We start from the raw sequence: 23,866 nt of genomic DNA on the forward strand, positions 1-23,866 counted from the left end.
AACTAGACATGGAATCACAGAGTGGCTTGGGTCAGAAGCAGTCTTAAAAATCATCTGGTTCCAACCCTCACCATGGGCAGGGACTGACTTAGAGCTATTAGCAGTAGGTGAATCCTGTTGTTATTGAGGTAAATGCACACTAGCAGCTTTGTAAAAAAAGCAAAGAAACAAACAGCGATGCGCTGCTCAGCTAACTTCATCCACTTCCCTCGCTTTAACACCTCTGGTCCTGGACACTGGTAATGTGCAGGGGAATCTGAAAGGTGATTTTTTTTTTTTTTGTGTAGTTATACGTATTGGAAATTAAAATATGCAAGCCTTACTTTGAAATCAAAGAGGATCTGGACCCAATCAACACACGTGATATGCTATTTTTTATTTCCAAGTATCAAGTATTCAAGAGTTTGTTTTGTAAACACATGTTTACAACAGATGCTGACAGTAGGTTTCATTAAATCATGGGTTATATAACTTTAAAATTACTCTAAGCTCTGATGAGAAATAAATATAAATTTAAAAAAAAAACAAAACCAAAAACATATAGGAGTAAAGTATGCAAAAATACCCAGCATAAACCAATTCTCTTTTTACCACAGCACAGCACCCACACACTCATACCATCAGACATACTCTACAAATTTCCTTAATACTCTACACATTTGCTTAATAATGAGGTTTTAAAAACTAAACAGTTACAGGCAGCGTGCCCACTCCACGCTCCTACAATACTACCCAGACTGTTGCTGTTCTGCACAAATCATTTGGTAGAGGTATGCACTGCAGCTATGGGCAAACTTCCATGTGCTCAGCTGGTGAAAAGAGCAGGTCTTCTTCCAGGAAAGCCTCCACTCAACTGTGGATCTCACTGACATAAAATTTTCTTCTTTTTTTACTGAAACTCAGGTTTGGATAATTTTGTATATATTTTTTTGTTTTGGTTGGAAATTTCCTTCCAGGTTTTCAAATATGGAGTTTGCTACAGAGGCAAATTTTCTGGCCTGACGGTCAGAAGTGTGATTAGTGCTTATTAGTGCTTTCAGTGCTATTTGGAATAGAGACACCTGCCCTGCATGAGCAGCCCAGGCAAAACAAGACAAAAAAAATGATGGTTCAGAATTCAAAAGGGAAATTTTGTCTTCAAGATTTTAAAACCAAATGCCCCTTTGGAAAATCATAGCTCACTTTGGAGTCAACCAGATTTGGCCTTTTTCCATTCCTAGAGATAGAATTTGCTCTTATTCTACCCCTCTCTTTCTTGTATTCCATGAAAGAACATTCAGATTTCAATCCTCATTTTCATTCAAAGGCTTGCTAATATTGCTTGGTTAAGGGTTCCAGAATTTAGCCCAGTGTTTCTTATCATTACTACAGAATTTATTTTTAGCCCCTGCTTAAGCAAAGCAACTAAATCAAGTAACATGCTACAGCAGGCTGAATACATTCTACACACACGAGACTTCTGTGGTCTGTGTAGCTTTTACTTTACCTAATAGTGCTGGGCCAGATCCTACACAGACTCCTGAAATTACTTACCCACAGGAGAGCTAGGTAGGAATTGGCTCACCATAAATTACAAACACTGTCAGAGCAGTCCAGACTTTAAGAACAGAAACACATGCAGTTGCATCATTGACATGCCTTGAATATGTCATTTAAGTCATAGTGAATATATAATAAAATACTTCTGTACCTATTAGCACCACAGTGTTGTTTAGTCTATTGTCCAGAGATTATCAAGGTGTCTCACCCTTCCTCAAGGTGAACATTTGGATGCTTTTTGTAGCCCTTCATTAATTCCACAGCTTTTCACCTATTCTATATAATGAACAAAACACTGTTGGAGGATAACATTGTGACAACTGGTTTGATAATGAAAAAAAATTTTAAAATACAATACACACAATCGATAATGCAATAATTAGAAGAGTAAAATAGGAACTGGATGAATAAGCATCTATTCTGTAACACTTGAAGTCAAGAAAACTTTGGAGCTGCATTGAAATTACAAAGATACCTCTGTGTTTAACGGGCTGTATTAACAAAAAAGAGAGCTGAGCTGAAGGACTGGAGGGGTGACTGCTAAAATTACTAACTGTAGTTATTAACTGCAGTTTAATGCAATGAATACAGCCACAGGACATGGGTAGTGTTAACTTTCCTCCTTAATTTACGCAATAAATTATGAGGAAAATATAATAAAAATTTCCTTCCTGAGGATCAGGTAGGCTTTCAAACCTTTGTCCACAAAGTAGGATGTATTAGTGATATTCAGTGTAAAGGAGACTAATCATATGAACCTGGCCATATCCTGTCCTCTCACTGAAGGCTCCACATCTCTACTCTTGACAATGTTTACATGTGATCTTTTTGAATTGTTATTTGTCAAACAAGATGTTAAAAGGAAAAAAGAAGAAAGCTCTAATTCCCTACCAAAGACTAAATCTACCACCATGATGTTGACTGCCTATTTTCTAAGCACTCTGAAGTGATGAAAATGTGCAAAGAATCAAGTCCAGTATGTGAAGAACCTGAAATTGATTGCAGGTTTAATCTATTAATAGCAAACACTGTCCATAGCAATGATGATGCAGGTTGCAGTCCTGGTAAATCTCTATTACCAGGTGTTTTAAGCCCCTGGAAAGCAACCACAGCTGGATGGCTTCAGATTCTGAAGCATGCAGCATGGCATCTCCTAAGCCATTATAAAAAACACATTATTGAGAAAACAGAAAAAGATAAACTTGTTAAGGGAGATTTTTTTTTTTTGTCTTTGATCTCCAAAAACAGTAGTAACAACCAGTGAATAGAGTATAAAAGCTAAACAAATTTGATATTCCCTACTTCACACATACTTGCTAAAGCACCAGCTTGTTAACTTCCAACACGAGGTATGGTCTAGTTCTTCAGCCTCAACATTGGACTAGTGAGGCCAAGAATCTGTCTCCAAAATAGCAGTAAGACACTTTGAACCTATTTCTCATCAATTTTATGTCAATATAACACAATGAAGAGCTGTGGTATCACACGCACACTTAAGTGTAGTAAGGCAGCAATTATTCAGGCATTTTGGGGGAAAACCTGCAAGAGCAGTGCAGAAGGTGCTGACCCCTGTCCCAAACATGCTCTCTGAAGTTCCACTGAGCAGGCAATGCTCTGCTCCATTTGTGCAGGATACTGACACTTTGTCATCTGCACTTCTAGGTTCAAATTCTGTGAAAGGGCACAATTTGAGTCTAAAGCATTACCTGAGCAACTTCATTGGCTCTAAGGTCAGATGGATGCCTTTATTTAATCTAACATGTAACACATAGGTTTTCAGACAGAAATTCATTAAATAAGTGAATGGCAGGAAGAGCGAGAATGAATCTTAGCCCATTCCCACAAAATATTTTGAATTTGAATTCTATTTGAAAATAACAGCCTTCCTCCATTGCTGGATATGTAAGTAGCCACACCTGAATGCTACAGGAGAATACTCAAGTGCTACTTTGTGCTATTCTGGTTACAATTATCATTGAATCCATGGGGGAAATGCTCAGTATAGAAATATTCTTTGGATAAAGGAATTTCTTTTTGAATGCAGACAGGATTCAGTCCCATACTTGCATATGTGCATTATTTTCAAGTTCATTACTTAAATATATACATTTACCTACATATTTAAATGTTCTGCTGGATTAGAGCCATAATGAATGAATAGCTAATACTACAAATTAATAATCAATACTAAAAAAAAACCATATTTTTGAAAACACTATTAATTTAGGACCTTTCAAATGTACATTTCTAATACTTAGTAGTGCCTCCACTTACATACAGTAAGTTCTGAAGAACTGCATGTTACAACATGCACTTTTAGAGATACATAGGCTGGCCAAAGAACTGAAAGATTCTGAATAAATAGAAATTGCACAATAATATTCAAAGGTTCTTGCAGCTGCTCACACTGTACTGAAAGGCTATAAAATGTCATTGGTTCTAATTTATATCATATTTTATCCAATATGCTCAAGGGGAAAAAGGGGGACCAAAACCAGGGGGCTTTTGACTAAAACTGGAAACAAGGACAGTCCCACTCTCCAGATCACTCCAGTCCTGCAAAGATCTACAAATTATCTCCTGAGGGTGCTGAATTCATAAGCACCTACGGCCATGGCTGCATCCATTCTGAAGTTTTCTCCTTTTTGAGGAAACAAGGGTGAATGGGAGGCTAAGCAGGGACAATTAACCTGTTCACTCAAGTCCATGTATTTGGGCTACTCTTCCTCCCATGTTCCTCACTCTAAATCAGGAATAAGTGGTGGAAGAGGGATTTAGAGTCTGTCCCTATGATGGCATGGTGGCACTTTGACCATCACCAGATGTTTCTCCATATTACCTCTGGCTGGTAAGTGCAGGCAGGTGACTTGGATTTGCTATCAATAGCAGCCTGTGGTGAGCAGGACACCTGCTTCACCTTTTCTTGTATTCACTGCCAGCAAACCTTTTGTGTTCAAGGACAGAGAGTCAAGGTGGTAAAAATTAAAACTTAATGGAATTTTATGTTCTATGGTGAGAAGATCTCACAGTAGGAAGACAGCTTGGGCCCCTTCACCACATGACAGGCAATATTCTTTTTTAGTTCCTGTGAAGTTGGTTTAGCACCATGCATCGACCACGACTACTGCTAGGTGCTCTCAATGTCTGGAGATGCTGCTTCCTCCAGCAGTGACAGCCTCAGAACAGTGTTTGGTCAGCAGGTCTCAGTCCACATACTGGTAAATGACAATGCTGGAATTGACATTTCTAGGATGTGAATGTGTTTCCCCTGCATACCTTTATTGGCTTAGTTTAGATTGTTATAGATTACTCACGAGAAACCCTCCTTCAGGAATCAATCAAAAACTAGCCAGTGTTTGGGTTTTCTTTCTTTCAGAGGATGCTGGCTTAATTGATTATATAGAAATATATTTGTATTGCCAAAATTATCTATATCCAAAACCAGGGAAAAAAATGTTTGAAAAGTAAGGAATTACATTTTGTTTTGCATATAACACTTAAAGAAAAATTTAAATTTATTTTCCAATTAAAAATTAAAATCGAGAGCATGTAAAAAAGGCTTTTTCAGTATTTCTGAAGTTAATATCTTTCTTTCTACATTCCACTTCTTCAATCATTTAGGAAATATGAATGCTCTTGGAAGTCAAAGGGACAGGATATCCTAAAAAAATAGATGGTTTCTACTGCAACAAGCTCTAAAATCCCTTCGAAGCTCAGAAACAGCAGCAGCTGCAGAAGTGTCACTTTTATCACTCTCATTCTTTGGCATCAGTGCCATTAGTTCCTGACAATCCTAATCTGCTCTTCCTTGGTTTTTGTATGGAACTGAAGCACACAAGGCATGAAATATAAGAGATTGGGACAGATTATTAAATCTTCAGTCTTTTAAAATTCCCTAAATGCTCTGTTCCTGAGGTATTTGAAAAGATTGTCATTCTTCACTTCTCCCTTGTGATGATTAAAATGGGGAAGTGATGAAAATAGACAAGGGCTGGGCTGCAATTACACTTTGTCATACTACTTTGCCAATTTTCACCACAGTAGAAAATTCTTGGTGCAACAAGCATTTGAAACTGAAGCAAAAGGAAACATTTTTATCATCTATTCTGATCTCCTATAGCAAATATACACACACACACACACACACACAAATATATATATATATGTATGTATATTCCAAACACCTTTAAGCCAAGGAAATTAATTTTCAGGACAAGAAGTGTAAAAGCCAATTATCTCAGGAAGTGCTAACTGAGAACACGCTGCTGTATCTGGTGGCTGCATGAAAAGAAAAGACATTCTCAAGCTTAACCCAAAAAAGGCTGTTAATATGGACAGAATAGTAGGAAGAGGTCAAAACAATACTTCTCTATGTTTGGGGTAGAAGAATTGGACTTTTCAGACAAGAAGAGTAAGAATTGTTACAAACTACATAAGTGGACTGACACATTCTGAAATAAGCAGCCCCGTGGGTAGTCCCATGTGCTGGTCAAGAAGATCCAGGTGATGACAAAAGACAGTTGGCAAAGGCAGACAGGGAAATCTACACTTCCCTGGACAATTTAATGGATGCCACAGAGAGTACTGCCTTTATTTTGAAGGACTTGGTTCCATATAATGTTTAATCAATATACATGTTCTAAATTGAAAAATTAAATCAGGAATACCTGTTCAAAAATATGTAGATCTGCTCTTTCCTATTAATTTTCATACAAGTTCTCTACTCAGCAAAATCCAAACCAGACTATCACTAAGTCCTCTTAAAAGACTGCTTTTTCATTTCCTACACTTCTAAGACTTCCCCTGCAGGGCACAATACAGCCTTGACTTCTCAGTGTCCAACTGACAATTTCTGCCTTTGAGACATCATTAGTACCTCATGAGCATGGCACTACAAAGCCTCCAGAACAAGAAATGAAATGCCAAGCACATTTGATTAGAAAGTTTAAGCATCTCCCAGGCAGAGAACACACTACAGTAATTTGGAATAAACAAAGGCCACATCACATCCTGTGAGTCCACACTTGCCGATAATTTCTATTCTTAGCTCTTCACCCGGAGGGCCAAAGGAGAGACAAACTCACTCTCTGCCTTCACAGGAGCTTTCAGTGAAGCTGAGAAAAGGAAAGGCAGACATGTGTGGGACACACCACACAGCCAGGACCTCCTAGCCTGTCCCTCCAGCCTGCCCAGCACCGACCGGGCACTGGAGAGGCAGAAGGGTGGCAGAAAGCAGAGGGTCTGAGCTGGGTGGCAGAAAGCAGAGGGTCTGAGCTGGGTGGTAGAAAGCAGAGGGTCTGAGCCAGCCTCCCATCCCAGCTGCCCTGGGTGTCGGGGTGCTCCGTGCCTCGGCAGTGCCAGGAGTGCAGGGAGAGCCTCCGAGCTGGCACCATGGTGGGCAGGCTGCTTGCAGCCCCTAGAGGGGCTCCTCTGCTCACTCCTGCAGCCTGAACTCTGCTGCTGGCTGCGAGGGACCCGCCAGGTCCCAGACACCAGATGAGGCCATTACCTCTCCCTCGAGACTTTGCCACTGAAGCTGAGATACACTGGCATGCAAGTCTGAAGGACAGCCAAACTTCCTATCCAGCTATAAGCAGCTGTTTTCTTCTTCAAGAAAATATGGATTTGGTGCTAATAACAGCCACCCAAATAACATTGCAGAAATGTGCACATATCTGATCTGGTATGTGTGTATGATTCCTACATCTTAATGTTACTATAAACCAATACTGAAGTTTTTTACTTCAAGCATTACAGTATCCTACATACTTTGTGAAGAATGACTACATCCCATCAGATGAAAACTAATGCACATTTTGATAGAATAAAGATGTTACAACTCAATATTTGCAAACATTACCTGATGCATAACTCTTGTATGGCTTGACATGTTATTAACAGTACTTTAAACCTTATGTTATTTTTTAATTTAATGATTACACCTGAAAATAGCCCCTCTGAAATTCAGTTGCAGTAATGTCTTTAAAAGCAAGCTTTAAATTTAATTTGCTGCACATACAATTATCCAAATAAGTTGCATAGTTTAAATAAGTTCAGTTGTGCTTTGTAGCAGAACTCACAGTAATCACTCATCTCTTAAAAATACAATTTGTGGATATGAAGTTGACAATACATTTACTCATTTTTGTGAGTCTAGACATCAACAATATGAGTTTTTGTCACTCTTCCACTGACTTCTGCTGTTTGTAACATCTCAACTTTACAATTATATTAGATCAGAGCATGGACATTTAATGGACACATCTGAAATAATTACAAACACAATTTTTAAAACTCCATTGTCAGGAGGGGAGAAATAAGAACTTGGGTTGGTTTGAGGTATCCAGCCCTCAGGAACATATTATGGTTGTTTGCATCAAGCTTTGTTGGTTTTATCACGTGTTACATTTAGATTAAAAATAGAAGGCACAGGTGTTTTACAAGGCGCCGTAACTAAGTCAACCAACAAAACTAAATATTACATTACCAAGCCATGGGTCTATATCTCAACAGTGACTTCTTTCAATGCATTTTCATTTGAGGAATTTATTGCTTCTGAAAAAGGGCCAGGGTAGGTCTGTGCTAAGCAGTTCATTCCTTGTGCCACATTGATGTCTCCTTGGGAACTGAAGGTAGGGCAGGATCTAGTTCGTGCATAGTTTTGTTGGGGTCCAGCTTGTCCAACCATCTCACTCACAGTGTTCACCGGCGAAGCCCTCCAACTCTGTCTCTGCAGTTGTTCTTCTTTACACTTTATGGAATACCAGGCCAGGAAAATAAAAAAGAATCCCACGAACTTGAGAGCAGCTGCCAACCCAAAGTAGACAAAACGAAACGAGGTGACATCGTATTCCCAACAAGATCCTTGTACACCACAATCCTGTTGCCAAAGCATGCACGTGGTGTCAATAACAGCCCCAAAATAAATTGGAGTGGGAATGTAAGCTGAAACAAAAATAGCAAGAGAAATAATACGTGTTAGCATATTGTGGAAAACTTCTAAAGAAACTACATGCCCCAGCCAAAGAGTGTAGGTTGAATATTTTTGAGATTTCTACACTGCTGTTCTCACAAGAAATGTAAAACATGGAAAACTGGCCAGCCAATCTTCCCACCAATACTATTTACCCCACACATGAAACCTACCACAAATAGGAGAGAATTGAAAGAAGGCAATGCAGCAGCACCTTACAACAGATACTACTATCTGCTTTCCCCAAACAGCTCTTCTTGAACTACGTGTCCCCGACAAAAAAAAATCCAATTTTGTTCTCAGGTAGTTAGAAGGGGAAATACATTACCTCCATAGCATTACCTGCTGAAAATCCTTTGCCCATGAGATGGGAAAGGTGCTGGTTTTAGATTAAGGTGAAAAAGCACTGAAGATCACAAAGTATTTTTGAAGATAGATTTAAGGGGTAAGACCATTGAGATAACAAATTTCCTTTTGCATAGAACTTCCCAAGAAACAGACTACCTTCTAAGGCAGCAAAAAATGCAGCCAGTCCAAGGAATGCTCCTGCTTTCTCCAGAAATACATCTTTAAGATGAGATTGAAACATCCTTCCTCAAACAAAACTTGAAGATGCAGCTTTATGGGCTTCTCTTGTTCTCTTAGAATAGAACTTGCTTGCTCTAGTCATGTATTTCATATTAACTGAACACCTGGAGTGTTCTTTATGGGCAGGATTTTAGAAATTCAAGAGTTTGAAAGAGAATACTTTGAAAAATAAAGACTTTTAATATCTATCCATTTTTGCTTTGAAACACTTGAAAGACATTAAATAATATTAGAAGACATTAAGACATTAAATAACAAATGCTTATTTTAAAATTAGAAAAACTATTTTTATTGCTGAAAGCAACAGAATTCTGTTCTTTGAAAGCTAAAAAATCCTGGTAAAATAGTATTTAGTAGCTATTAATTTTTAAATACAATTTGAAGCTATAATAATTTATCTTTTTGCAAAACAATGTTGTTCTAGAAAGTCAGTAACCTAAAAAAGTAAATTAACCACATTTTCAGAAGTTATTAATTTTAGATTACTAATACAGTTAGCCAAGCAATTAATTGCATATTTATGGCATTTTAATACTTTTATGGTGCTTTAAGCTGAACATGGCCTTTATGGAAATGCTGAGCTACTGTAAGACTTACCAAGAGTTCTTAATAAAACAAACTGCATTCCTAGTGCAAAGGGTCGCTCCCCGTCTTCCACGGACCTAGCAGGTGAACAGAAAACTCCAGTGAAGGAACAGGCATAACCCATAATCATCCTGGTATGTTCTGGCTCTGCCTCATGGCTTTTTTCACAGCTATAGAAAATCTTTGTCCAAATTTCTTGTCTTTAGCTTCTACTATCATTAACTCCTACTGTTAGGAAAAAATACAGCCGGCTCCTCCTGGACCCGTTTAATCAAAATCTCAGTCATGCCTTTTGAACCTTTCTTTACTTGCATAAGGCCTGAAGAATTTGATCCAAACACATTAAATAAATTTAGAGAATCCATACCAAATGTTTATATGGCTTCTTATGATACCTTTCTATTATTTTATTTGTCTTAATTTATTTTTTCTTAATATTTTTGAGGCAAATTAGAATTAATAGATAACTAAATTGTTGAAGGCTGGACTCAATTTCTGAATTTAACAAATCTTTGTATAGCATAAGCATTTTGGAACTACTTTAAGAAGAATACCAGTACAAACATCAAACAGTCTCTTTAAATACCTTTTCAATTCAAGTAATACAAGATTCCTCCCAGCAGTTTCAAAGGAAAAATGTCAAGCTTACAAAGGCGAAATACAAAGGAACAAAATTTCACACTGCAACCACAATTTTCATAAATGACGAATTATCTACTGATTTTAAAATATTTTTAATTCTTAATCTAAAGGTCTTAAGATAGCCTCTAATTACATTAATGACCATAAAAACACACAAAAATTCTACAGTCAAAGGGATGCATCTGTAAAATCCAGTTTTCAAGTCAAGACATTGAGAAATTGGAGAACCAACTTGTGCCACAGACCTTTGACCAATGCACAAAGCACAATATGTGGTTTGGGACAGCAGGTGTCACTGTCCATGTGTGTGGGCCCCCATTTTATGTACTGAACATTACAAAATCCTGTTGGAGATGTCCCTAGTGTACCTCACTATTGTGAAGTTCACTGCAATATTGATCTTTATTTGCCTTTGCTAATTGCAATGCAAAGGCAATTTTTTAATTATTACTATTATTTTACATGTGGGAAATCCAGAGACAGAAGGAATAAAGCCAGAAGTCTCTGAATTATAAAAGTGCTGTGCACACAATAGTTGAGGTGAGGCTGACCAGCTGGAATTCTGATCTGCCCAGCCCCGAGTGCCTGGCTTCAATGTCCCAACAGTGACCTTTACACCCATTCTGTGGATTTTTTGAAAACCAAACTGGAAGGCAAAATTCCTCAGTGTGACACAGCACAATCCTCCCTGTGCCAGCAGCGGGCTCCTGCAGAAACCTTAGCCACTTGAGCTGAGAAAATGACAGCAAGAGAGTGCCTGTCCTTGGAGGGGGTGAGACAAAGATTCCTGCCAGAGGGTTTCTCAGCTGTGCTCACAACTGAGCCTAAGGATGCCAAAGTTAAGTCGCAACCTGCCTCATGTTTTCCAAAGTTCCATGACCTATTACAAAGATTTGCCATTATTATTATTATTTTTAGAGGGGCCTAAGTTTGTCCCAGAATGTCAGGGTAAAGTTGTAAAGACAACACTACCAGAAGGAAATCCTACTTGCTGGGACCCTTCTCACAGAAATAAAAGGTACATGACTGATGTTAAAAAAAGCTCAATTTGAAGACAGATTTTACACAAAACCATGACAAAAGGCGTTTCTATGTTAGCAATTAATGCAGCTAAACAACTAGTGTTGAGACCAGACATGAACACCGCAAGCATTTCAAGCATTTGTAGGGATTTATTTCAAGTCAGCTCTAACCTGGTCTCATGGACAGGATGTCCATTTGCATCTGGATCATTTTGTGTGTGTTTCTCACAAGTACCTCACACACTGGAAGAGGCTCCCTAGAGGTGGCTGTGCCTCCTGCCTGTCAATGCCCTCACTAACAGGTTTTCTGCTCAGTCCTGCAGTGGTCAGGCAGCTGGATTGGATGACTAGCAAGAGTATTTACCAGAGCATGTAAGGACAGGACAAGGGGCAGTGGCTTCAAACTGAAAGAGAGCAGGTTTAGACTAGATATTAGGAGAAAATTTTTCACTGTGAGGGCAGTGAGGCTGTGTAACAGATTGCTCAGAGAAGTGGTGGATGCCCCATCCCTGGAAGAGTTCAAGTTCAGGCTGGATGGAGCTCCGAGCAATCTGGTCTAGGAAAGATGTCCCTGTCCATGACAGTGGGTTGGAACTAGGAAATTTTTTATGTCCCTTCAAGTCCCTCCAGATTTTATGATTCTGTGCTCATTGTAGGTCCCTTCCAACTGAACTATTTTGTTCTCTCTTTTATTTTCCAACTCATCTTCATCTGAAAAGAACTTTCTTCTTAAACTCTGAGCTCTTTAGCTTCAGATCCCAAACCAAACAGACATTTTAAACCATTCTTTGTCCTCCTGCTACTAGCAGAACCAATGCTTATGGGTATGCTTTGTAAATTCTAGTAAATAATTATATAATTTTCCTCTGATTTCTCCTTCTCTTTAAATTGCAGCAACATAGATTAAACAAATACAAAATTATTTTAGCAGTAGACCATATTATATTTTTTCAGCTCACTTTTCTTTAAAAATCAGCAAAACAATTCTTACAGGAACTACATTTTACATGGACAAAGATGTTACAGGAAATAATTATGTTTATCAAACTAGACGGCAGAGATGGGAAAAGCCAATCCAGAAATACGATTTTTTTTTTCAAATTGACAAATAAATGCTACTGCCTTTTTCCCACAAAGGATCTCTATTCCTATAGTAGTGGCAATAACACCATTACTACAGTACAAGTTCAAAATTCTTGGGAAGATAAAAAAGGAAAACTCAAAACCAGGCATGTGGCTGGAATGAGCTATTTTAAGAATGAGAAAAGGATCATTTTAAATTTTTAATATTTAATTTTTTCATTTGCATTTGAAAATCCAAACCCACTGCTCTAAGAAGGTTGAAAACTTTCCAAAAGCAATCATTTTCTTCCATGAAGCTTTGCTTGTTTTCTCCTTATAGCACCTGGAATTTACCACACACTTCATGTTTCTTCAAGTGGATTTAGAATATTACATATTTTAAATACAAACAGATTTCACCCTATCCCTGTCAGCACTTTCCCTTTTTAAGGCTACACAAGGATTCTATTCACTTTTTAAGGCTACACAAGCTTCACAGGCACTGGTGATAGCGGGCATGGCAAAAATACTTACGAAACCTCACGGAGTTCTCACCTGAGTGTCACTATGACTGCTGATGGCTGGGCACATGCTGTTATAAGGGTTACAATGAAGAGGAATATGAGGAATGGGATGAGCGTGTTGCAGGTTCGGTCGCACTTCCCGGACACAGCGTAGCCGTTCTCGTTCAGGTAGGTTTTGACAATCACCAGCCGGAGCTGACTGCGCTGGCCCACTGTCGGCGGAGTGATCACCTGGCGACTCTGCACACAGGCACATTCTGTGTAATTTCTGACCTAGGAAAAAAAAAATAACATTTCCATCTGAAAAATATGTGTAAGAAAGACATTGCAAAGAGATATCATACAACAGTCCTGTGGTACTTCTCAGAGAATCTTCTGCCTTGAGCACCATTACCACAAGCACAAGCAAAGTTATATCTCCAAGTAATTTTAAAGTTGGCCGGGACTCTCTGTGATGAGGTTGCCTTTCCATTGCTTTATTTAGTCTGAGTTTATTTTAAAAAATCTGGAAAGAATTTGGGAAATATTGACAAAACAATTCAATCACTTCTGACAGGGAGACTGGAGAAAAATATTGTTTCTATTGTACTACAAAAAATGTGAGGAAACACTCTTCAGGCAGCAGTGAAAATGCCAGATTCTGAAATTCAGCAAGCTGCTGACTTTCATATTCAGGCAGTGTCTTCTGCCATGTTAATGGAAAGCGACCCAGATCTGGCCACTGAGCAACAAGCTGCACTTCACACTTGAAGCTAAGGACTCTCCACCTGATGTGGGTGTAGGTTTGGCAAGGAGCAAAAACAGAGAATAATAAAGGGAAAGCAAAGACTAAAAGAGTGAGACTGGAGGACTCACTGAGAGATGACTGAATGGACAAAGAGAATTAAATTAAGATGAAGAGACTGAATAAAGAAGTAGCATTTCACAGGCAAACAGGACTGTGATTTGAACAAGGGGAGGAAGACCTAGATCAGAAATAGCCTTCTTTCACCTTTATGCTACTTCTGTTTTCATCTGATGTATGGCAAAGGGGTGCAGTAGATCAGTATATTCCAGTGCTACAGCAGAAACTGGCCAGGACATATGTGATGTTACAGGAACAAGCTTTCTGTTTCAATTTTCATCAAACCTTGGACCACACAGGCACAGAAGTTACAAAATCATCTTAAGATAAGAATTTAAGCACTTAGACACCAAGACATATCCAAATCATGGCAGTTTGTCAATTTTGATGTGTACCTTTATATGCATCCATGCCATCATGTAGCCTCACACTTTTTTCCCCATGGTATTTAGCTGAATATCTTAATAGTGTATCTATTTATCCAATATTTTACCTCCTATTTTCAAAATGTGACTTCAGGTATTTTCTTTTCCTCAGACTAGGAATATTCTACTACAAAGACGGAAGGACTTATATGTCATTTGGATTTTCTGTAACTCACTATTTTAGCTTAACTCTTTCAAAAATGAGTCATTTATCTTCAAAACAGTTATGAGGTATTGATGTTATCTTTATTTTGTAATTAAGTAACTGAAATGGATCAAAGTTTTCACTAACATGGGTGACTAATTTGAGACAACTGGAATCCTTTTTTCAGAACATTTTCCATTATACCCAACTAAATATATTCTAAATGTAAATTTTCATGCCTTCAAATACAGATCTAGGCAGCCCATCTACAAGTGAAACTTGTGTTTGTTGCTCATGTTCATCATCCAGAATATGAAGAATACAAGACTAATGAACAACAGGGAGAAGTTCTGCTTAACTGACTTGCCCAACATCACTTAGAAACAAAGCCAATGACAGATGCTGGTTTCCCAAGGCAGCATTCCACTCTAACATCACATGAGTACCTGATTTCTTTCTACAGTACCTCACCCTAAACTCTTTATTGCTTCCAAATGCAAATGTCAAATAGGAATCCTACAGAAATTAGACCTCTTTACCACACACTCTTTATTCATCAACAGTGAAACTAAGTCTGTGTGTTAAATGAGACAGACATAGCATGACAGAACTATTAAGAGTATAGGAATAGATAAATGTATAAATATATATAAAACAGGTATGAACTGTACACTGGTATCCTTTCCTCTTAGTTTGAACTTTGAAATGGTTTATTTTGAAAACACTCTATGTTACGAACTTAAATCCAAATATTACACGTTAGGAACATTTTGTGTGTTATACAGTGGCACGAACTTACATTTTTTTGTTTCTAAAAGCACCATACAAAAAGGATTATTTAATCCAAAAAAGTTCATTTTCCAAGCAATGTCAGCCCTATTCTATTCACCATTAGATACTGAGTTAAAACTTCAGGCCATGAAGCATCTTTTCTTAAACCATAAGGTGCAATAGCATGTTTCAAAATCTGTAGAGTACACACTCCTAGAATATTTCCCTACTAAATAAATTAATAGTGCCAGTTCAATATCAGATAAAATGCAACAAAGATGAAGCCTGTCTCAGTCCAGGAAAGCACAAATTAGATTATATAGATAGGCTTTTCCAATCAGTCAAAACAATTTTCTACTAAAAAACAGCAAGATAGTCAAAAAAAAAAAAAAAAAAAAAAAAAAAAAAAAAAAGGAAACTAAAAAAGGGAAAGAGTGGCATCTATATATGAACATGACCATTATCCAGGTGACCTGAGAAAACACAGTGCTGGACCTAACATCCTCCTGCTTCACAGGCTCCTGCTTCACAACTGCAAATTAGGAGACTGATACTTTTTAATTAAGCTTTCTGGAAAGCACAATCAAGCCCTAAGAAAATCAATGTTTACATTACTTCTTTTCTGTCTTAATTATCCTTTTTTAAAGGACAGTTCTGTAACAGAAGAATTTAAGAGTTCATTTTTTAAAGAAAATAATATGACCATAATTCTCTGTTGATACTAAAGTCAGATTCTACTTTTCAGCTGTCTTCTTGTGACTAGTCCTGGAAACTGCCAAATTTCTATGGTTTGGTTTTACCAGCAGGATGTCTTTCTCCAGTTCAGCATAACTAGAATGCTGGGTTGTAACAAGCAATGTATTTTCAAGAAAGAAAGTGGATTATTAACATCTTTTTAAGTTCTTGCTACTTGAGCTTGATGACAACCTTGATTTAGCATCAAGGTTTAGAAAAAGGCCATGGGACTGGTCAAACTGTTTTACAAGAGCAGAACACATGGGCAGATTTTACCTAGCCAGGCAAACCACAGACCTATCAGTGCACTGGTGCAGGTGCAGGAGATACTTGGGCAAAATGATGAGTTTCAAACATGAGTTTAAAACACTTCCAACTACCTGTTAAGTTCTTCCTTCAGTTCAGAGAGGGAGTCACAAAAAAACCCAAACTGCTCTAAAAGGTAAGACTAAGCTTGAAGAAAGAGAGTTTGATATGGCTGCCTATGTTGGCAGTGTTAGATGACACTGACCCAAGGTACTCCCTCCAAGCGCTGTAGGAACAGCAGGCATGCAGGTCACTGCCACCAAGGTCTTTGGGGTCTGTATGGGAAACACCAGCCCTTCCTATCCCATGGCATTTGCACTCACTCAACTGGAGGATTCACTTAGTACAAATGAACTTGTGCCTCAAACTGGTATATAACTAAAGGAAGTGGGGTAGCACCATGCAGTAACAGCATTGCCAGTCTTTCAAATCATGGAAAGGCTCAGAGATGGACAAGTCACCTCCAGAAAACTTCTCTGAAGCTCAGAGAAGGGATGCTTGAGCAAGGAACAGAGAAGTCTCCCATCTGCACTGGTCCCAGGGGGCTACTCATGGGTTTTGTGTGGATGGTGGGTGAAGCACTTACCCCTGTGCTGTGGTTTCCACCACTGATGCAGCCAGCTAGGCAAGGGTTAAAATATGTTATTCCATCTGATCCACAGACAGGCTCGTACTCATGAATCTTACATCCACAGTTAACATTACAGCTTCCAGTCAGATTCCTGTGGGCCATGGCAAGAGTGGGACTGAAGAAAGGAAAAAGAACATGCTAGTAGAGCACACACAGATACCCATATTCTTCTGTACAGAGGCAGCAAACATCCTACTCATTAACTCTGGGACTGAGAGTTGATGATTAGACAAAACTGTGTTACCTCTAGGTTATATATATATATGACTTAAGCATATAGAAATAAAAATATAGAAGAACACCCAGGTAATCCTTGCCATCAACTAAAAATACAATAAAAGAAATAATACCAAAGTTTAAAATTTGTATCATATTTGGCTAGGTGTATTTTTCCTGGGTTTTTTTTCCCTCTATGAATTAAGACACCACTATTTTATATGTTTATTCTAAGTTGCAGTAATTTCTTGTTGATTACTAATGAAAGATTCAGCAACAAGATGTGAGGATTCTGTGAATTAATGTGAACTAATGGGCATCTTCTCCTACATACCAACAGCTGTTCAGAAAACAATGCTTGTATGACTTATGTATTACAAATATGTGAAATTTACAGGAAGCTCTAGATCTGGAAGACTGCTGTGCTTTTACTAAATGTCCATAAATCAATCACCACTCTGCTTCTCTATACCATTCCCCAAAATGTGGCCAAAGCCTAAATCCTTTATGGATTTGGACATATTTTAAATGCTTCTTGACCATCCTTGAGTGAGGACTGCTTAACAACTGTACCTACACGGCTCCCCTAAAACTACACAAATCTATGCCTGGTCTTTGAGTGCTCTGGCCAAAATGCAAATAGCTTACTTCACTTCAGTAGTCCTTGAGAATTGGTAACCATACTAATGTCTGAGAATTACACTGGAATGCACAACAACTCCACACTGGGCACTACACTGTAATACTGAATTAACTGCTCTGTCTTGTTTGTTCTGTCATTCTCTCAGTACTGCTCAATGGCTACTGCTGTTTAAAACAACCTCAAGTACCTCTGCTCTTGAGCAGATCAGTAGATATCCAGGGAATTTCAGCACCTCCTCAGCCAGGCAGGAGCTGAACGGAATCTGGATTGGGTTTGTGGCTGCATCCTCGAGATCCTGTACACATGCTCACAGACTGCCATGGCTGCAGAGCCTCACAAGGGCTGCTGCTACCTTGTCTTTATGGCTGTGATGTGGGCAAGGCCAGTGTGAAGATAAACAACTAGCAGCAGACTTACTGCACCCCAGCTACCCCAGGGACCACAAGGAATATTCTTCTGTTCCCATCTACCCCTGGCTAGACCAGAGGCTTGGCTCGGGAGCCTTTCTGCACACAGCGACTGGCACCGATGCCGTGTGTCACCTCACCTCCTGTCGGCAGTGGCACGCAGTAGCATGACTGCTGCTCAGAGCATTCCATGTGACTGGTTTTCTTGTATTTATACACCACTATTTGCTTTTGCTGAATAAGCTTGTCTTCCCATCTCTGCACTTCTGCAGACAATTAAATATTACTAAGTAGCTTTCAAATGTTTATTGACTATCTACTGATCACACAAATCAGATTCACAAATTTAGCTCTTGGATATACTTTACACTTTATGGTCTAGTTGGATGGTAACCAAAGCCTTTCTGAAAGTTTTGTTTCTTGCTCCATAAACAAACAAGGTACACTTTTAGAAACAAGTTGCAGCTTGAGCAGGAAGTGAAATACCTGGGACTGGTAGCGGTTCTATCACCTTCTCAGCTACCAGCTGAAATTTGTCATATTATATCCTGCTGGATTTCAGTAAGCAGTATGCAGCAACATATCATATAGCAATGGGCAGATTGTTCCAGTAATCTCTTAACAGAACTTTTTCTCCAATGGAAAAAACTCCAAATCATCAAAACATTCCTCGGGAACATACAAATTTCAGCAGCAAAGTGACAAAAGCTTTTCACACCAACAGAATAGGCAGCATTTTTAGAAGCATTTAGGTAGCATTTTTATGAAATCCTAGTTAGCCTGCTGAGCTGGATGTCCCAGATGGGACAATACTTGGCGTAAGAAGAGCCTTCACTATCTGCCTGGGAGACCCTTGTACCGTGTTCCTGTTGACAACAGGGCTTTGCCACACTGCACAGGACCAGGTCCAGGGACAGCCCAGACTGCCAGGAGAAGCACAGCTCTGGTTCCACTCTCCAGCCTCTCTCACCCTGCAGCACAAATTCTTCTGATCTCTTAACCCTCCACCACCTAAAAACCCTTCTCAGGAGCAGATAGGTAGGGTTCCACAGGAGAACCCATTCCCTGTCTCACTCTGCTTCCATAGCTAACTTCAGCTATGTAAGCTTCAGCTGCTCTGCTGAACATTACCATGACACAGAGGTTAGGAATCAGCTTAAAAATAAGGTGAATTAAATCAGGCATGCAAGAAATGAGAAATATGAAACTGGAAATTGAACTGAGACCACTGTGATAATTTAATCTCAAGCACATTTTTTTGTTTGTCCTGGAAGATTACTTAAATTTAGAGATACACAAAACAAATATGCTCAAATTAATAACAAGTTACTGCAAGCTGTCTCTCCAGCTTTCACCACCTTTTGTCCTCAGCATATCACTGTAAGGCTTATTTGGGGAATTTCTTTTTGTTGCTTAGAGCAAATACCTTGCACACAGAGAGGTATGGGTTTTGTTATCCTTTAAAGAACATGCAATACACAAAATCATCTATTAACTGCATTCCCAGAAGTTCATTATCAAACAGTTGTAAGAGGCTCATGCTTTCATCTTCATTACCTTCACTCATCACTCATTGTTCACTCCTCTTTCAGTGGTGGGAAATGAAGGATGAAGGAGGTTCAGATGCTGGGGTCATGAAATCTCTACTAACATGTGTCTGTGTAATCTCATTTTCATCACATGTGATCAACCATACAACACATACCACAACAGATTTCTTGAACACTTCTTTCAGGAATGAATAATTTTTTCCTGAAGGTATACGTATTTCTGGAAGTAAGCTGAACCAAAGCACTCTACTAATCCTGACTTCTGACACTGGGAGGCTGCCTACTCTCCACAAAGGAAAACTAAGTATTTATCCCTGAATTACAGCACAGCACATCACAGATTTACCTCCATCAGCCATTAAGAGTAGGTTCTTAGGGAAATTTCACCCAAGCTAGTACATCCTGCTCATGAACTGATCTGTGGGAAAAGCAGCCTAGTCTCAATGCAGCAGCTGCTGTAGAAACATGGGATGTCTGAGAAAGAGCTGCTCTGCTTGCTTCAGCAGGTGCAGATACTGCCAACTTGCAACACTGCTGCACCTGAGCAGACAAGGACACCAGTCATGCACAAGGCACACAAACAGAAACCAACCCCTAATGACAGCATTTCCTGAACTATTCTTTCAATTACAAACAATGATGCTGCTCCTTCCATTAATAAGATTCAACTGCAAGTTCACTAAACATGTGCTTTGACAAAATCCAGAATCCCTTCTGCCAAACTGCATTTCTTCACTTCTCAGGGAGACTGTTCTATGTCTCCATGTCACAATGCTACAAAAGCTGTTAAAAGGAAGACCTTTATTAGATGTGACTAACAATGTAAAGGACTCTAGTTTCTAACATTTTTTCTAAGTCATGTTTTTCTCTCCAACTTTTACTTGAGGGAAGGCTTGTGGTACAGGAGTGAGTAAAAGGAAAATATAAAATGAGATTTATTGCCTGAATTTTTTGAGCTGTAACCTGCTATTTCACATACTCAGACTTGGACCAAAACATCACTGTACTGGCAGTCAATGAACATATATTGGGAAAAAAAAGTAGACCCTCTTCCCACAAGGTTACAATTTAAATGAAATGCAGTTTAAAAAAAAAGGAAGTCAAACTATATTTTGTAACATCTAAACAAATTATTGATTTTGTACATGGTTTTATTGATATCACTGTAGTAACCAACAAAACCAAGAAAATACAAAGGGAAGGAGATAACCTCACCACATAGTTTCTATAATATTAATACTGGGCTATATGATAAAAAGGATTATCTTAATTTGATAGCAGTATTTTTGGATTGGTATTGAAGGACATTCTGGATGGCAGAGATCTGCAGTCTCCTTGTTGGCAAGCAGCTGGAATTGCAGCAATGATGCAATTTTTGTGTAGCTGTCAAACAAGGGACCCTCTCACTGTGTTAGCTGGATTCCTTCTTTGTTGTCATTGTTCTGATCCAATTAGTCACTGCTTTCAAGTTAAGGGATACCACTGATTGCACTGAAATAGATACAAGAATAACAGAAACATACACAGATGATACAAGAGGAAGAATGTAAATATTTTTTATGTGAAATACCTCAGCAAGCCAATTGCACACTTTAAGTAAACTTTACTTGCACCGAAACAACACAAAGCAATCAAAGAGTCTGTGTTGATTCATTACATATCAGAAATGTGAGAGATGAAACTGAACTAATCCAGGAATCTGACACTATGAGTAAGCTCACCATGGAGGCTGTTTTAGCTGCCTTATACAACAACATATTGAAAGTTCATGAAGATGATGGAAGGTCTGGAGCATGTATCATCTGAGAAAAAGCTGAGAGAGCTAAGACTGCTCAGCCTGGAAAAGGCTCAGGGGCATTTCATCAATGCCTGTAAATATGTGAAGAGATGATGCAAAGGAGACAGAGCCAGGCTCTTTTCAGTGGTGCCCAGTGGCAATGGGTACACAGTGAAACACAGGAGGTTCCCTACAAACACCAGGAAACAGTTTTCACTGTGAAGGTGACTGGGTGGTGACACAAGTTGTCCAGGGTGGCTGTGGAGCTTCCCTCCTTAGAAATACTTAAAAGCCATCTGGACTCTTGTCCAGACCATCCACTCATTCAGGACTTTGCACCTGGATGCTGTTATGGTGCAAGAGAAGGGATGCCATATTGTGGTTTGACATAAGGCTCCTTACACTGCAATTCAAACATCAAACACACCCTCAGAACAAGGCTGGGGCATGGAGCAATAGATTCTAAAATGCTGAGATGAATAATACAGAGGTGCCCTTGATCTTCCGGAGAACAGAAATGCTGATGACATGCCAGCAACAGCAAAACTGCTTGTGCCCAACATAAAACAGTGGAAAATCCTTTCCAATATATTCTAATCTGTGCATGCCTCCAGGTCCCATTCACTTCTTTGCAGCTGGTACAGTTAGAAAAATACTGAGTTATGAAACATACTGAATTATGAAATGTCACTGCCTACTTTTCTGAGCACTGGTATGCGCATAACTTCTGTGTTAACTGAAATCTAGTTCACCCCTCTCCTTTGTAGTGGCTTAGGGCTCAGTTCACTAAAGAAAAAACTGCAAGCTTATATGTTTAAAAAATAAACAGTAGAAATGAACATATTTGTCCAGAAATTATCCTGCAGGGTATGTCTACACTGCCCAATACATCTGAGATCTCTGGGTTGGTGCCAGTGCGGGAGATATCAGACCTGGCATTGCTATGTTAGGGCAGAGTATCATGCAATACATTTATCCCAAACCAGGCAGCTCTGCTGCTTCCCCTATCCAGTCTTGTAATGGAACTGGCTTTGACATCCCTATGTTGCACTATAGTTGAAGTAGGGAATGAATGATGTGTTTTATTAAATTCAAAATATAAGCATGCTTTTTTAATTCCATGGCCAACAACATTCTTTGATGGCTGAGTTAAAGAGTTGCCTACTAAGTAAATTATTTGAAACGATCAAATGATTGATCATGAGAATTAAAAGAATGCTTACCATATCAGCTATTCAAGATTAATTTATGTGTAGTGCTGCTTTTTTACTATCATTTTGATAATAAATGTGGACTTTGTCTTTGCATTAAAAAAATCCAGCTGAACTATGCTTGGTAACATGCTGGTAATTCTCAATTTCTGATGACATTACAGTCAATAGGATTTTTGTACTGATTTCAAAGAGTTTATATATAACAACAAGTTGTTAGAATTTTGCAATCACTATTTCTCACCTCTTTTCTCAATAAGAACAATTACATGAATGTGGAAAGAAGTAATGTACTGCAGATTTGCACAACAGCTGTGAATTGATGGCTATTTCAATTGATGTTATGTATTTACTGCAAATGTTATTGCTTACTAAAAAAAAAATTAGATACTCTAACAAATCCAGCATGAAGACTGTGAGTTACATGACAATAGTACACCCTGTCTTCAGTTTAGAAAAAGATTTAAAACAAGTGGGACTTGCCAAACAGAAAAGTATGGGCTTCTCATTAGTCAGGCAGGGACATTCTGACTTGCCACACAGATCGATTCATTCCTATCTGAAGTTTATGTTTTAATTCCTATTAATTTTCATCCTCTACACCCACAGGCTGTCACAAACATTAACAGCAGGTGGACAATCAAAGCATTCCACCCCTCCCCATCCCTCTTCTCTCCTTCTTCAGCCCACTAAGCTCAGATGAGGTTATATGACCATGCCACTTTCTTCTGCTGACAGCCCCTCAGCAGCAAGCTTTAACTCTAGGTCTTAGGAATACAAAGGAGTAACAGCTTTTCATCAGCTCTTGATTTTTCAGCTGCTGGTTTTCTTTGCTCAAGCATTAAGGTTTGACAGTAGCATAGTAACACCCAGCAACAAGAAATGCAAAACATTCTCTGTGTAAACAGTGCCTATTTTCTTCCTCCCTTGCTTCCCATTTTACCTCTTTGTTTTTCACTTGCTATCCCTCTGCCCCATAGTATTTTTTTCTCCACTTCATCATCTCTTTTCCTGCTCCACACTCTACATTGTCTTCAAAATATTAGGAGTGCAGAGCTGAGCCCTAAAAGCAAATATGGATCTGATACCCAGCATCTGGTCATAATTAAGGCAGACATGCCTCAGATGTAAAAGCAAAGGGAAAAACATTGCTTCAGACAGGTTCACTCTCTCCAAACACTTACTCTGTTCCTGTGTTTAACCTACATGAAGAATGCAATTTTGAGGAACATCTCATGCAAAAAGTAAGAAAGAAAATAAAGCTCATGAT

The 23,866-nt window shown here is 38.8% G+C and overlaps 1 protein-coding gene across 1 annotated transcript in view; it reads right to left on the reverse strand.

Moving 5' to 3' along the window:
- Window positions 1-357: 357 nt before the first annotated feature.
- The window catches only part of SLCO5A1 (solute carrier organic anion transporter family member 5A1), a 73,109-nt gene continuing 49,600 nt past the window's right edge, over window positions 358-23,866 (reverse strand). Inside the window, exons 6-9 of the mRNA XM_031503737.3 lie at window positions 16,748-16,907; window positions 12,967-13,208; window positions 9,698-9,762; window positions 358-8,484 (exon numbers count right to left, since the gene is read on the reverse strand). Coding sequence (XP_031359597.3) covers window positions 8,039-8,484; window positions 9,698-9,762; window positions 12,967-13,208; window positions 16,748-16,907 — 913 coding nt within the window. The 3' untranslated portion in view covers window positions 358-8,038. The remainder of the gene's footprint in view (window positions 8,485-9,697; window positions 9,763-12,966; window positions 13,209-16,747; window positions 16,908-23,866) is intronic.

Source organism: Lonchura striata, chromosome 2 (assembly GCF_050655825.1).
Source record: "Lonchura striata isolate lonStrDom1 chromosome 2, ASM5065582v1, whole genome shotgun sequence".
In the NCBI taxonomy this organism is placed as follows: domain Eukaryota; kingdom Metazoa; phylum Chordata; class Aves; order Passeriformes; family Estrildidae; genus Lonchura; species Lonchura striata.